Source organism: Pecten maximus, chromosome 11 (assembly GCF_902652985.1).
Source record: "Pecten maximus chromosome 11, xPecMax1.1, whole genome shotgun sequence".
Classification (NCBI taxonomy): Eukaryota; Metazoa; Mollusca; class Bivalvia; order Pectinida; family Pectinidae; genus Pecten; species Pecten maximus.
In genome coordinates, this window is record NC_047025.1 from 39,054,733 (window position 1) to 39,071,361 (window position 16,629).

Genomic DNA, 16,629 nt, shown 5'->3' on the forward strand with positions numbered 1-16,629 from the left:
CATACGCGCTTCTAATCCCAGGAATTCTCAGAAGGCTGTGGACGAAATTTGGAAGCGGCTTGATAGCGAGTTTGGTAGTGCAGAAATTATCGAAAGAGCATTGAAACAACGAATATATCAGTTTCCGGATCTTAAGGAAAATGACACTAAGCGCTTTTTTGACCTATCAGATTTGGCAGCGGAGGTTGAATCCATTAAAACCGACACAGTGTTGGGACCAGTTTTTAGCTATTATGACACTTCTAGTGGGATAAATGATTTTGTTAGAAAATTACCTAAACGCTTGAGGGAAAAATGGGCCAATCAGTGTTATCGCTACAAAGAGACAAATCGAACGTCGCAAGTACCATTCTCAGTACTCACAAGATACTTGCGTGATCTGGCCCGTCTACGTAACGACCCCAGTTTTGATTTTGATGTTTCGTTTGTGAAGCCGAACAAAGTTCCTAGTACACAACAGAAATATAAACCCTTGTCACAGGATTCTCATCGTCAAACTTCGATATCATCACGGAAGACCGAGGTTACTCCGGAAACCAACCCTAAAGGTGGGAAATGTCCTATTCATGGTGAAAATTCTAATCATCTACTGAAAGACTGTTTTAAATTCCGAAACAGAACTCTGAAAGATCGTAAAGACTTTGTATATAAAAATGGTTACTGTTTGAAGTGTTGCGGGCAGAAGCGCCATACAAGGAAAACATGTAAAGAAACTGTCAAGTGTAATGTTTGTGGTTCCCCAGATCACATCGGAATACTTCATCCAGACGCAGACTCTGGGAAACAGTATGAGGGGGAGAAATCACAAGATAATTACAGAAGTCAGCGACATCAAATACCTAGTGAAGACCACGAGGAGGAGAAGCTCCGAGTTGAAACTCACTGTACTGAGGTTTGTAGTACTCGTCACAGTACTAGTAAGTCGTGTGCTAAAATACTGCTTGTCAGTGTATTTCCCAATGGGCAGCCATCTCGAGCCCGCAATGTTTACTGTATGATTGATGACCAGAGTAATAAGTCATTGGCTACGTCAGCATTCTTCGACGCCTTTAGAGAATTTGGTCCAAGTGCAGAATATGTACTCACTTCATGTGCTGGCAAGTTTACTACCTCTGGTCGGAGAGCATCTGGATATGTAATACAATCTCTTGATGGTTCATGTACTCTGCAATCACCCTGTTTGATTGAGTGTAATGAGATCCCAAACAATCGTAGTGAAATTCCATCTCCAGAAGTGGCAGAGAATTACAGTCATTTACGAGACATCGCGTCACTTATTCCACCCGTGAACGACAGTGTGGAAATTGAAATTTTGATTGGTAGGGACTTGGTATCTGCACATCATGTTGTAGATCAACGTATCGATGGAGACTGGCTACCATTCGGCCAGAAGTTACCTCTTGGATGGGTTGTAATTGGTGATGTGTGTTTAGGTCGCGCACACCTACCGGAATAGGTCAGTGTGAGCAAAACATCAGTGTTCGCTAACGGCAGACCTACATACTTGCAGCCATGCGAGAGTGAACTCATGGTGAAGGAGGACCCTATCTTCGAACGAGTACCGGGAGATGAGAAACCTGGCTTGTCGATAGAGGACAAAAGGTTCCTTAGAAATATGGAAACTGGATTCAAACAAACCCCTAGTGGACATTGGGAGGCACCCATGCCTTTTAAGAAGAATAGACCCTTTCTGCCTGACAACAAGAGTATGGCTCTTAAAAGAGCGAATTCGTTTGATCGGAGTCTCAAGTCGAACCCAGACAAACAGAAAAGAGTTATGGAATTCATGGAGAAACTTTTCGGTAATAAGCACGCAGAGTTAGCACCAGCTTTACCAGATTCTACAGAGAAATGGTATTTGCCACTGTTTGCAGTTCAACATCCTAAGAAGCCTGATAGTATACGTGTGGTGTTTGACTCATCTGCCAAGTGCCAGAATTTATCGCTCAACGACGTTCTGTTACAAGGACCCGATATGTTGAACAGCCTGCTTGGTATCTTACTTAGATTTCGTCGTGAAAGAATTGCAGTCACCATGGACGTAGAGCAAATGTTCTACAACTTTCAGGTTCCTGAGGTGCAACGTCGCTTCCTACGTTTTTTGTGGCACAAGAACAATGATTTGAGTGAGCCGTTAGTTGAGTATCAGATGACAAGACATGTTTTCGGCAACACTGCCTCTCCTGCTGTTGCTAATTTCGGCTTGCGTAAGGCTGTAGAAAATTCTGATCAGGACGTGGGAAAACTATTGCTTCGGGAAATGATGTCCGTCACCTCAAGCAATGACTGGGATGATCCTCTACCTGAGTCACTCTATGGCCAGTGGTGTTTGTGGGTTAATTCTATGCACAACCTTGAGAATCTTAGCATACCACGCGTCTACTGCGACATCTCTTTTGATGACGCTTTGAGAAGGGAAGTTCTTGTGTTTGCTGATGCGTCGAAAGATGCGATAGCGGCTGTCGCATACCTCAAACTTTACGATCCTAGTAGATTTAGCATTGGCTTTCTGTTAGGAAAGGCTAAATTAGCACCTACGCATGGACATACAGTTCCGCGATTAGAGTTGTGCGCTGCGGTACTCGCTACAGAAATTGCTGAGACCATTCGGGTCCAACTCGATATTCCTCAGGATAGCTTTCAGTTCTTTTCTGATAGTCAAGTCGTACTTGGATATATATCAAACGAAAGTCGTAGATTCTACGTATATGTGGGAAACAGAGTGAGCAAGATTCGTCTGTTCAGCAAACCGACTCAGTGGAATTTTGTTCCGTCGGAGTGTAACCCTGCAGATGTAGCTACTAGAGGTCTAGACGCTTTGTTATTGCCAGACTCTAGTTGGATTCTTGGCCCCGATATCAAGCATAGAACTTCCCCGGATGGCTATGATTTAATAGACCCGGATCATGACTTGGAAATCCGTCCTGAAGTAAACTGTTCAAAAATGGAGCAGTCGGAGGATATGATAGATGTTCCCGAGAAGAAAGTAAAACAGACAGATTGTGGAAAGGTGCCAGAGGGATTCTCTAAGAGATTCACCAGATTTTCAAACTGGAAAAGACTTGTGAGAGTTGTTGCCCGTATAAAGTTCTTGGCAGCTCATATCCGGAAGGACAGAGAACGCTTACCTGATCGATTTGATGAACCAGAATTTCTGCAAGAAAGTGAGCGTGCCATCATTGCAGTAGCTCAACAAGATGCATTCAGTTCAGAGTTCCAACGTATCCATGCTGGAAAGGAAATTCCTCATTCAAGTTCTCTCAAAACTCTTACTCCAGTTATTGGTACAGATGGACTTTTACATGTCGGAGGTCGCCTTAACAAGATCGACAATGAGATTATCGGCTCAGGATTAAGGAACCCTGTTATACTTCCCAAGAGCCATCACGTGGCGTTTCTGGTGGTTCGTCATTTTCATCAAAAAGTAGTTCACCAGGGTCGTAAGTTTACAGAAGGAGCTGTTCGCACAGGTGGATATTGGGTCGTGAGTTGCAGGAAAATGGTTAACTTTATTATTCACAATTGTGTTACCTGCAAGAAACTTCGTGGTCAGTTTGGTCAACAGTATATGGCAGATCTTCCTACTGACAGATGCACTCCTTCACCACCTTTTTCATATGTCGGTGTGGATACGTTTGGACCTTGGCCTATCTCATTCCGGCGGACCAGAGGAGGATCTGCAACGCAGAAACGATGGGCTTTGTTGTTCACGTGTCTTGTGACAAGAGCCATACATATAGAGGTGATAGAACAACTTTCCAGCTCGTCTTTTATTAACGCCTTACGACGGTTTATTTCTGTGCGTGGACCGGTCATCCAATTTCGTTCCGACAGGGGCACGAATTTTGTGGGAGCGACAGAAGATCTGGCCATTGACGCAAGATTCGTTGAGAATGATCATGTTGCTGACTTCTTATCAGACGGCAAAATCAAGTGGATTTTCAACCCACCCTACTCGCCTCACATGGGTGGCGCTTGGGAAAGGTTAATTGGTGTCGCCAAGAACATCTTGAACTCTATGTTGCTTCAACAGCAAAGGAAAAGTCTCACACACGAGGTATTGACCACTCTTATGTCTGAAGTTTGTGCAATTGTGAACAATAGACCGTTAGTGGATGTATTCAGTGATCCAGAGTCACCTGTTCTTCTTACGCCGTCTATGCTGTTGACAAGTAAGACTAGTTGTGATGTCAACCCGTTCCCTCCTTACAACACAAAGGATGTGTTGCGCTCGACATGGAAACACGTGCAATCACTTGCAGAGGAATTCTGGAGGAGATGGAGGAATGAGTATCTTCACGGTTTACAATTGCGAAAGAAGTGGCAAAAACACACCAAGAACCTTCAACCGGGAGACCTGGTCCTCTTAAAAGACGGGGAGCGCTCTCGAAATGAATGGCCGGTTGGAATAGTTGAAAGAACATTTCCAAGTAACGACTGTGCAGTACGAAAGGTTGAGATTGCTGTTGTGAGAGACAATAAACGTGTATTGTATGTCAGACCAGTTACCGAACTGGTAACACTTTTGGAAACAGATGAGTGACGCGGACATTTTCTTGTGTTGTATCATTTCCAAAGACTGTGATTGATGTCTGAAATTGTTTCATAGCGTTTAGATTTGATTATTCATTTATGAATACTGTATTATATTTAGAATATTGTAGTTAAGAAATTATCTTATGATTGAATTGTTGTAAATGATTTCTCTTGAAATCAGAGGAGGAGTGTGATGGTCTAAGTCCGGAATCTGTTGTCCGGAAATTAGAGTCCGCCTCTATCCGCATATTAGTGTATTAGTTACAAGTTCCCATGTCTACAGTACCATGTGGAAGCGTCGCTGTCACGCTATTGTTTTCGGATATACTGGCCTCCCTAAGGAGTAAGTGTTGATAATTAATATGTGGTTTAATGCATAATATATCTATGATGCTTGTTATTATGTCATATGCATATATTCTCATCTTGTAAGTTTGGTAAATCGTGTTAGGCTTGGCCGAGTAGGTCCCGCCATATTTCAATCAAGTGTCGTCTGCTGGTTTGTTTATACATTGAATACATGTTATAACTTGGACAAATGACATTCGAATAACCTCATTTGAGCTGTTTAAATCTTTATTATTAAGAATATGAAAGATAGTGAGCAATTTCTCATAATTTTATCCGGTAGGAACATATAATGTGTTATATTTCATTGTATTTGTAACATGATTTATTAGGAGGAACAGTTATTGGTCTGTCCGAGACGATTACTCTTTCTGTTGGTTTCCTAACTTTTGTTATTTTTGGTTTTGTTTTCTTTGTAGTTTTTTACCCTCTCTTGAGGTGTGTGATGCAAATAAAGGGAGTCTACATCGGCTTTATTCGTCCTTTATGATTATGAAGCATGATACATCACAAAGGATAATATGCTATAATCATGAATGGATATAAGGTAGCAAAACTAGGAGTGCAGCTATTTGGAAATCCTGTTATACTACATCAACATTTTGTGTCCTATATACTGTTTCCGATTTATAAATGTAAACCCACTTTTAGCACTAGTCCTACAATTACTGTATGATATGCTTTGCTGTATGTCAAGGTCCAACATCTGTTGCTACATCGCCAACCATGGTGCCTCCTTCTACATCTGCTGTGAAAACATCAGAGCCTGCGAAAATCATGGCGGCGACGTCTGGTAAACAACCGACAGCCTCTGTTATCGGCCAGTCTTCAATACTAAATACTTCCTCTCTTGTTGGACGGAGCTCTAAATCAAACATCAACCCTCCTTAAGCCGGAGCTACAACGTCGACTGTGGTGAATAGGAAGGGAGGTAATCCCAGTACGAACGCCACAGCACCCCCACCACAAACGTTCCAGAGACGTAAGTTTACTCAGTGTAGGGACCTCATTGTTAATTAGGTATGAACAGTAATTCATTATTCACGTTGTTCGGTTTGCGACAATTGAAGAGACCAGAATTGATATGTTGTCCGCCATTGTATCACCTGTATTTTCTCGGTTTCTTTCTTTGCCGTTTATCTGTTTTCTACGCCCGTCAAAACGGGAGCTTTATCGTATGGCGTTGTCCATCCGTCTGGCATAAAGTTTTGTTTGTCAGCAGATTTTCTACATTTTCGACCGATCTCTTTGAAACTTGTTATGTGTTACAGTCGTAATACTTTGATACTTTGTTTTCCCCAGTACATTTTGTTTCGACTGCTTTTGCAAAAGTTGTTACTCTTTGTTCATGTCTAGTACTTTTCTTCTGATTTCTTTATAACTTTGTATGCTTAATACTGAACATTGGCATTGAATTATCAATATGAATAGAATGCCTTAACGTCAAGCTGACCTGGTCAATACTGCAGTATCAGAAGATCTACCACAGTGGGTGTACCAGGGGGTGTGACGTTGCTTCTGGTGATCGGCAGTATCAGTGGAGTAGCACTGTAAGAGAGAGGAAATGCACGGCCAGACCGGTGTTCGAATCGAGGTCCAGTTACTCCACAGTACTATGTATACTAAGGGCCAAGGACAATGACAAATTTGAGACCAAGGACAAAGATCCATGTGGGGTTAAGGTAAGTACATGAACGTCTTGGTTTATACTAATTCAGCAGTTTATAATAAGTAAATCTGGATTGGATATATCGTGTTTACAGACCAGTCGTTATAACGATTATTACGTATACTTACATTCAAATGTCAGTATTTACGACTTATTTTAATATATAAAATATATATTTAATATGGCAATGTTTGACATCAGATGTAAACAATACACCTGTTTTACTAGGTAAACAGACGGTACATCAGATGTAAACAACACACCTGTTTTACTAGGTAAACAGACGGTACATCAGATGTAAACAACACACCTGTTTACTATGTAAACAGACGGTACATCAGATGTAAACAATACACCTGTTTTACTAGGTAAACAGACGGTACATCAGATGTAAACAATACACCTGTTTTACTAGGTAAACAGACGCTACCTTAGATGTAAACAATACACCTGTTTTACTAGGTAAACAGACGGTATATCAGATGTAAAAAACACACCTGTTTACTAGGTAAACAGACGGTACATCAGATGTAAACAATACACCTGTTTACTAGGTAAACATACGGTATATCAGATGTAAACAATACACCTGTTTTACTAGGTAAACAGACAGTACATCAGATGTAAATAATACACCTGTTTTACTAGGTTAACAGACGGTACATCAGATGTAAACAATACACCTGTTTTACTAGGTATACAGACGCTACCTTAGATGTAAACAATACACCTGTTTACTAGGTAAACAGACGGTACATCAGATGTAAACAATACACCTGTTTTACTAGGTAAACATACGGTACATCAGATGTAACCAATACACCTGTTTTACTAGGTAAACAGACGGTACCTCAGATGTAAACAATACACCTGTTTTACTAGGTAAACATACGGTACATCAGATGTAAACAATACACCTGTTTTACAAGGTAAACAGACGGTACATCAGATGTAAACAATACACCTGTTTACTAGGTAAACAGACGGTACATCAGATGTAAACAATACACCTGTTTACTAGGTAAACGGACGGTAAATCAGATGTAAACAATACACCTGTTTTATTAGGTAAACAGACGGTATATCAGATATAAACAATACACCTGTTTTCCTAGGTAAACATACGGTACATCAGATATAAACAATACACCTGTTTTACTAGGTAAACAGACGGTACCTCAGATGTAAACAATTTACCTGTTTTACTAGGTAAACAGACGGTACATCAGATGTAAACAATACACCTGTTTACTAGGTAAACAGACGGTACATCAGATGTAAACAATACACCTGTTTACTAGGTAAACAGACGGTACATCAGGTGTAAACAATATACCTGTTTTACTAGGTAAACAGACGGTACATAAGATGTAAACAACACACCTGTTTACTAGGTAAACAGACGGTACATCAGATGTAAACAATACACCTGTTTTACTACGGTAATGTTGTTTGTATTTACCTGATTGTGTGGTACTCTTCGTGCCCAGTATTTTTCTATTTCCCAGGAGTTACTGAAGCGAAAATTTCGCAGGCTACGTAAAAAAGTTCTGTCTCGTGTTTCAAAAATAAGTTCAATAACTTCCGCATGACTTAAAATTCCAACTTTTTCCAAGTCTATGATCAGCTTGGACATTCAGGTGCAGAAATTAAGATCGACCTTTGTACAAGTTTTTGTTATGAGCACCTGCTGTATTGACTGGATAGTCCAGGAAGGCCATCACAGCCAATCAACATCCAAGGCATGTTTTACTTTTCATTTCGGACGTTTGACAGGGATACAATTATAAGCATGTGTAAGATTTCATTATCAAACCTTTTTGAATCCAAAGATTTTTAAATCAAATGATAAAAGACAACTAAAACTAGTATGGATATATACATAACAAATATATATCAATATAACACATTAAAATCAATTTATTAACTATTTTACGAATGGATTTGATCATACATAATATTGTAACTAGAATATATTGATCTCTGATGTTTACAAGTTTACTATACTTGACAGCTGAAGTTATCAAACACTTTTCATCTCATTTACACTGTTACATACTACCCGTTTTAGAAATAGACAACTGCTATACATTAATGTATTATGTCCGCAATAACGTAAGACATAAACATGTTAATACAACGTTGGTCAAACTATCGTGGCAAGATGGAACAAAACATCCGGAACCTAGTCCACTGTTCGAACAATATGGCAAAATAATGGAACAAAACATCCGGAACCTAGTCCACTGTTCGAACAATGTGGCAAAATAATGGAACAAAACATCCGAACTCCAGTGCACTGTCCGATCCACTTGGCAAAACACTGGAACAGAAATCCGGTATTTAGTCCCTAGTTCAATCCACGTGGTAAAACACTGGAACAAACATCCGGAATCCAGTCCACTGTCCTATCCACGCAACACAACAGTTGCCAGAAATGTTCCGTACATTATGTCATCAGTAGTATAAATAGTTTGCTCCAGTAAAGTAAATAAGTAAAATATCACAGTGTGAACTCTGGAGATGATAGTCTAATCCCTTTACGTTTCGAATAACTGACTGTTGGCAGGGTTTTTTCTACTCCCTTTTTTTCCGTTTCCGTCCTGAGGCTAATACCGTATGTATTGTTTAACAATTTTGATTCTTTTTTCCCTATACACCTTAAACCAGCACAAAATGAGCGTGGTTCAGGGAACAAATCACAGTGATTACATACATTAATACATTCACAATTTCGATCCCTTTAGATTTGTTTCCGGTAGAAAAGGCTTATCCCCCGAGGGTCTGACATATAAATCCTGCTTCATCTTTTGTAACATGTCCCTGTCGATGCCGTTAGGTCCCAGTGCCTCTTGTGCCACCTGTTTAGCCGTCGGTATTAAGTCCGATAACTCCGTCATACTATCAACCAGAAAAAGTTCTTTGGCCTGATCAGCGGTTACACGTTTGCCGAATAGCACCGCTTCCCTTATAGACTTCATGGCCAGAACCTTTTTACTGAAACCGTTAAGAAAGAAATATCTGTACTCATCTTGCATGTGTAATTGAATTCAAATTTAGATATATTTTTTTTTCAAGTAATGCGCCTTTTCTGATTTTTTTCTTCAAATTTGAATGGGAACATCATGGGGGCATGGAAACCTACATGTGAAGTTAAAGAAAATCTATCTAGTGCGTTTCAAGAAATATCGACAACAAACTTCAAGTCCCAAACTTCAAATGTGTGCCTGCTGGCCATTTTGTCTTCCAGATCAGACGCAAAATTGAATAGGATCAATAAGCGACCAACGGAAACCTATATGTGAAGTTTGAGGACCACTCATCCACTACTTCCTTAAGAAATAGTGATAACAAGGATTGTCTACGGATGGATCAAGGACTTCAATCATCATAACGCCTGGACACGTGTATCACCAACGCATGCTTACCTGTCTTGTCTAGGATAATAACAACGTACTTACAGGAGAAGATCATTCACCGTTTAAAAAGAAAATGAATCTATCGTGACGTGTTTACCTGAGAAGGTTTAGAAGCATATCTCCAAGGCGTAACTTGAGATGAGTCTCGTTCCATGTAATCCAGCCCCTATCCGACCGCATCACTCTGTAATCATGTGACATGGCCAGGAAAGCACCACCGGCAAAGGCATGACCTGTAACCGAATTGTGGGTACAGAGTAAAGTCAGCAAACGTCATGGTAAAACTGGTCACATGACAACGGTATGTGTGGATAATGCAATGAGTTCCGGAAGGGTAAGAGAAAAGAAAACCCTCAAACACGGAATCCGAATATGTTACATAACCCGGATTGAATAGTATTGAATGATGTGCATAAAGACATGGCCGAACAACTAGTCGAGTTAGCAAATCAATTGAAGTGAATACTGAAGCATGACAAGCTAGCGTTTATTCTTTGTTTCAAAATACTTCCTATCATTATATCAGTTATGATGTGAGATGGGAATATATGTACAGCACACTCCTATTACATTTTACCAGTAAACTATGAATAAATGTCAGTAAAAATGAAAAGGAATACGGAACATTTTACAGTGAAGTTCCTATTCACATTTGACCGTATACAGTTGACCAATCAGAAAGTTGCATACAAATAAGCCGTGAGTCAGGAAGCTGCTTTAAATAGACGTGTAGGTAATGAAATGCCATCAACATTATTCCAATGGTGTATAGATCAGCAAGAGTTACCGTAATCATTATTCTTAAATACCCTTTAAATGCTCTATTTTCTGGGTATTACCGCTATGATTAATATTCCGGAAATAATGAGACATGTATCAAAATGTGTACCGTTGATCGCCGCGACCGTGGGTAGGGGAAAATGCATGACCCTCCACATGATATTTTCGAGTGCCTTCTGGAATTTGACGATGGCTTCACTGTCCACAGTCATCATCCATTCCAAATCGATCCCATTACTGTAGAACTTGCCCTCGCCCGTTGTTATCATCGCCCTGCATTTTGTATTTCTAACAAAAGTAATACAAACATTCAGTTACTTCTGTCAATCAACATAGTCGGTACCCACGTGATTTGTCATCACAGAGCGGGTACTGCCACAAAAAGTCTCGTATTCATGAATTATCAATGAACCAAATCCAGTTATGTGATTGGTTCCGAAGATGATGGCTACAGAAAATCTGACCAGTCAAAAATTTCGTTTTATATGTGCTTCGTTTTGTTTGGCAATATGTCCGATAACAGACAATGTCGACACATTGTCGCAGCCATCTTCTTACACTATTTCTTTTTTCAAGTCGGAGAAGAGCTACAATACGTTGTACCAGCGAGTTATCAGTAAAAACCCGTGTTATATCATTAGTATATTCATTGTAGAGTAAAACATAATTCCAAGAGAATGTTAGGACGATATCAATCGATAATTTCGTATATAGTAACAATATAGATAACACAGATACAATCCCTCTTATCCGAAGCATAGGGTCATGTCTAGTTTTATATAAAAAAATAGCCAGAAATACCTTTATATAAAGACAAAGGAAGCATCCGATCGCAATTGAAATTCCTACCTATTTTTTTCAAACTTATTTTTACCGTACAACATTACCTACCTACCAAATCCTACAAACGAGCTCTTCAGATGACTTCAATATCTATCACTTCATATACTCGTTTTATTTATATAACATTCATCGTAGTTGTTGAAATCCAACTTTAATTATGACATACGACAAGATTGTGTGCTTCCTAAAATTGCTTTACGGGCGCTTGACCTTCACCTCTTTCGCCATAGGATCGCAGTGAATAGAAAGGTCGCCACTGAGTTATGTAAACAAATTATACCATGGAAATAAATGATATCTAAATAATGAAATACGAATGCATATGTATGGAAAATACTTAACTTTTATCCTCAATGTAATTAAAATTAGACTTGTAATTTCAACTCCTCTACAATACTCTACGATGCACTTCAATACAAGAGCTAACGATGCTCCGTATGAGGTCATCTCAGCATGACCTTTGAGCTCAGCCAGTCACCTATGGAAAGGTTCGTGTAAGTCGTTTGTCATTAGTTGATAAATGACGTCATTGACCAGTTTTCATTGGCTTATATTTGAAGACAAATAGTCATGCTGAGATGACCTCCTACGGGGTATCGTTAGATCTTTTATTGCAGTGTATAGTAGAGTATTGTAGGAGTGGAAATTACAGGTCTAATCTTAATTAGATTGCATTCAGCATGTGACAGAAAATCATCTTCAATTTCTTGAATACATCCGCTCTATATATTGTTGATATTAAGAAATTAAAACATTAACTACGGAACAGTTGTTATTCGATACTTAACGCGAGCTTCTCATAGCGGCAATCGTATCAGCCGAGGGGCTCCGAAAGGTCAAGGACCCGAAGGGCAATTTTGGGAACTGGAAATCTTGTCGCATGTCATGATTAAAGTTGAATTTCAACAACTACGATAAATGTTACATACATAAAAATGTCGACAGGATGCTTCCCTTGTCTTTATAGATAGATAATCTGTTTTTTTTTAAATATAAGACTAGACATGCCCCTGTGTCCGAATGTACTCAATAGTATGTATTCTTTTTTAACATATTCACGTGAACAACATAACATATCATTACATATGATTGGTATTCTATAGTGGTATATATAATATATGGGTGACTTTTGGGTGATATTGGTGATTACATATTTTTCCTGAAATGTCCATTACCATACCGCGACGTTCTAAAGTATCATGAAAATAAATTGTATCGTCAAATATGATCAAAACTGTAACATTCTCACAGAATTAAACTATATATGATTTAATTGAAAATGCACACATTGAATGGTCTTTATTTGTTCAGTATATGACTGACTTTACACCCATTGAATTATCTTTATTCGTTCTGGTAAGACTGACTTTACACCCATTGAATTATCTTTATTCGTTCTGGTAAGACTGACTTTACACCCATTGAATTATCTTTATTCGTTCTGGTAAGACTGACTTTATACCCATTGAATTATCTATATTCGTTCTGGTAAGACTGACTACGTTCGACTTCAATGATTTGATAACAAGGAGAACCGATCTAAATGAGATCTAGGAAGAGCTTTCAGTGAGTTATAAATAACAATGTTATTTTCTTCAACTATTATCCATTCTGTTTTCTAGATCAGTCTCAAAATCAATATGGGCAATGGACCAAGGGAGCAAAGGTAACCTACATATTAATTTTTAACAAAATGTTTCAAATACTTCTCAAGCAATACCGATAACAAACTTTAACAGTAAAAACGAGAGATATCCACCTTGGCACATTGCAAATCGTCTTAGTATATCCTGCCAATTTATCAACTGAGTTTCATTAATCCAAATTTAAATCCAAGCACTTATGATCTGGTCAAGAACAAATCTGGTTAACAAAGGGCAATAACTCTGTAAATAAAGACTTGTGGGCATTGACCCTAGTACGCTGTGCATCGCCTTATGGGTTTAACAGTTATACACACGCCAAGCTTCATGTATATAGTTACGCCTAGACATGGGACTAAATTAAAAATGAAAATCTCCATGTAACTAAAGGGGTGTTGGTCCTGACTTCGGGAATACATCACATTGTCTTAGTGTAACTGATGTACACAATCAATTTCATAATACTCGCGGGAAATTTTATGCTTCGGACACGAAAGAACTGACGGAAGGATGGACGGGCCAACTACATTGTAACACGACAGGAACTACCAATATAATCCACGAAATGTTTTCGGAGAGGATACAGTGTGAATAAGTGAAAGAACAGTTATAACTTTTACCAGAGACATATATACAGATATATATACGTCTCTGCTTTTACACCGCGAAAAGAAGCATTAAATCAAAAAGATACAACCCCATTCACATACAATGATTATACTGTATATATAGACTATTAGCAGATACTTGTATATCACATGTGATATACAAGTCTCTGCTATTAGATAGTAATAATTAATGTGACAATGTGTACCAGGCTGAACCTCGACCAACATTTATATACTTATATACGTCTCTGTTTTAATCAATAATAGACTTTGAACTATTCGTGGATCTACAGACCGTGGGGTGCTCTATGTACGTGTACATGTATATGTTCAACGTTACACACATACGGCCTTGGCATACAATTTGGACTTGAGGTCTGTATTAACGTAAATGTACGGACCTGACCAGGAATAACATATATAACACTTAGATAGTATGATTCGTCAAACTCAACAATATTTATCCCGAGGCGACACATTTGTCTGTCAGAATGTCCGAGTTATTCTACATTTAGTTAGCAAATGTTTCGTCGTCCTTTATGCTGTATGTGGTACATTGATACGTTTGTCTAATAAAAGGTCTTCAGAGAAAACGTTAAAATGTTGGATAACAGATTACATGTACGTCTCTAAAGCTTTGTACCGTACCGGTACACACGTGTCATCAAGTTGTTTACACACGTGTGTTTCACCTGTTATAGACTTACCTCTCTACCTCATTTAGTGCCTGATTGAGGCTGTCGAGAAAGACGAGATTAAAACGGTTTTGACCATTTTTCATTCGCACTATGGCGAATCCATCCTCGGTAAAATCTACAGTGACAAGTCGTTTCTCCATCGGTGTCAATCTGAAAGTAAACAACCCTTGAACCGGAAGAGGGCCTGAGATATATCGGGGAGTAACCATTTTCGTTAAATATGAACATTTGTATGTCAGTTGTATCATCGAATAAACACATGATGACATAGTACGCCTACAAGATATCAATAGTTTGGCCACCTTTTTACTGAAACATTTTAATGTAATAGCATTAACTACTGAGTAGATAATATATATACATTTCTATCGCTCAATGTGATAAGTAGGTCAACACAAGGCGAGTTCGACACTCGGCACGGGCAGATTTATTTTTACTTTTTATTTTTATTTTTACTTTCTATTTTTATTTTTACTTTCTATTTTCCTTTTCCGTTCAAATACATACGCACATTCTAATATTGTTCACACTATATACAGCTATACATACTGTATATAAGTTTTAGTTCCATATGATTAGTCACAATTTAATGAGGCCGTAAAACTCTACAAATCTTAATATCGCATTTTTTCTACGAACGTTTCAAAAGACAACATAGTTGTTTACTTCAATATCATTAATAAAAGAAATCCTTTAAAACACCGTTATCTGATAAAGCAGGTCTTCTATCCATTTCAATTTGTTGTTGGGTTGTTTGTGGTGTATCTTCTACAATGGTTGACAACTCACATTTTAATTCCTTCTAAAAGGCGTTAAAATTGAAATTCTTATTAATCCTTCTTTAGTAATTTTGAAAATTGTACCCCATCCAAATAATTCTATCTGATCCAATGCTAATGTTTTCCGAGCGAAGCAATGAATATAATTTTAACGTACAGTGTATTTTCATCTATGATAATTTCAAAGCATGACAAAAGGATAAAACATGAAGGGCGCCTAATCTACATTCATTGTAATCATAACGTATTTTTTTTAACTTAATCGATCTTTCATTTCCATATGAAATTAAAGAACTTCAAATTGATATATTTGATGATATTTCTTGGTGGAGCTGGAAGTACATTTAATGTCTGTATTCAAAATAAAACTATACATAAGACACCAATTTTATATTTAAAGCACAAGTCGGATTTATAAAAAAACGCATACAACACATGAAAGATATATTAATTTTATATTCGTATATTTCTATATATTTCTCATAAAGTAAAAAAATATGTCACAGGGATACAAAGTATATATATATATATATATATACATGTATTAGGTAAATCATTATTTAATTAGTTGTATCCGTATGTCTAAGTACATGTGCACGTGCTCCAAAGTTTACTGTCAGCGTCTTGTCTGTTTAGTATTCGTTACTGTTCGTACGTTAATGTGTATTACCATATACGGTATGTCACCACCTGTCGGTAGTGTTCGTGTGTGTCTATATTTGGCAGTATTGTGTCCAGGTGTGATAGGTGAGATTGTCGTGCAAAAGTGCGTGTGTATGTTAACAAAACCCTAATACTTTCGCGGTACAGCGCAGTCGGCCGGTATAGAGCATCGAGGACGTATCCTCTGGGGTCCTTTGCTCGGGAACATATAGACGGTATTTTGACACAACTATCACCTGTTGGTGAAGGTAATTATCTATACTACATATGTGTAGAATATAATTATACTAGTCGCAAGTTCGTATTCATGGTAGGAACAGTAATACTTGTTATAATTGTCATTGTATACAAAGGGCCAGTTTTCTGTATATATCGGTTTTTTTTTTCTTATTCTTGTTGTCTCGTCCATGTTGAGGAAATAAAAAGAACTATCAGCAGCAGTGAATGTCATCTTATTATTCATTTGGCTGTGACAAATATATATTGTTCCTTAATCGATTTTAAGAAAGCTTTGATACTGTTTGGCGTGTTGAGCTGTGGAGGAAACTATTTGCACGAATTATATATGGAAAAGTGTTCAGAGTTATAAGTTACATTATAACCAATATGTAAATACTTAATCCTGAGTCAAAAACGAAAATAT

The 16,629-nt window shown here is 38.2% G+C and overlaps 2 protein-coding genes across 2 annotated transcripts; one reads left to right on the forward strand and one right to left on the reverse strand.

Moving 5' to 3' along the window:
- The first annotated feature begins 1,528 nt into the window (after nt 1-1,528).
- LOC117338595 lies at nt 1,529-4,543 on the forward strand. The gene has a single exon (XM_033899952.1). It carries the CDS (start codon nt 1,529-1,531, stop codon nt 4,541-4,543), a length of 3,015 nt encoding a protein of 1,004 aa, XP_033755843.1.
- A 3,904-nt stretch (nt 4,544-8,447) lies between these two features.
- Nucleotides 8,448-14,718, reverse strand: LOC117338030 (enoyl-CoA delta isomerase 1, peroxisomal-like). Its single transcript, XM_033899189.1, has 4 exons — nt 14,554-14,718; nt 10,862-11,040; nt 10,070-10,205; nt 8,448-9,550 (listed from the first exon to the last, which is right to left on the reverse strand). Exons 1-4 carry the CDS (start codon nt 14,682-14,684, stop codon nt 9,280-9,282), a joined length of 717 nt encoding a protein of 238 aa, XP_033755080.1. The 5' UTR covers nt 14,685-14,718; the 3' UTR covers nt 8,448-9,279.
- Nucleotides 14,719-16,629: the final 1,911 nt, after the last annotated feature.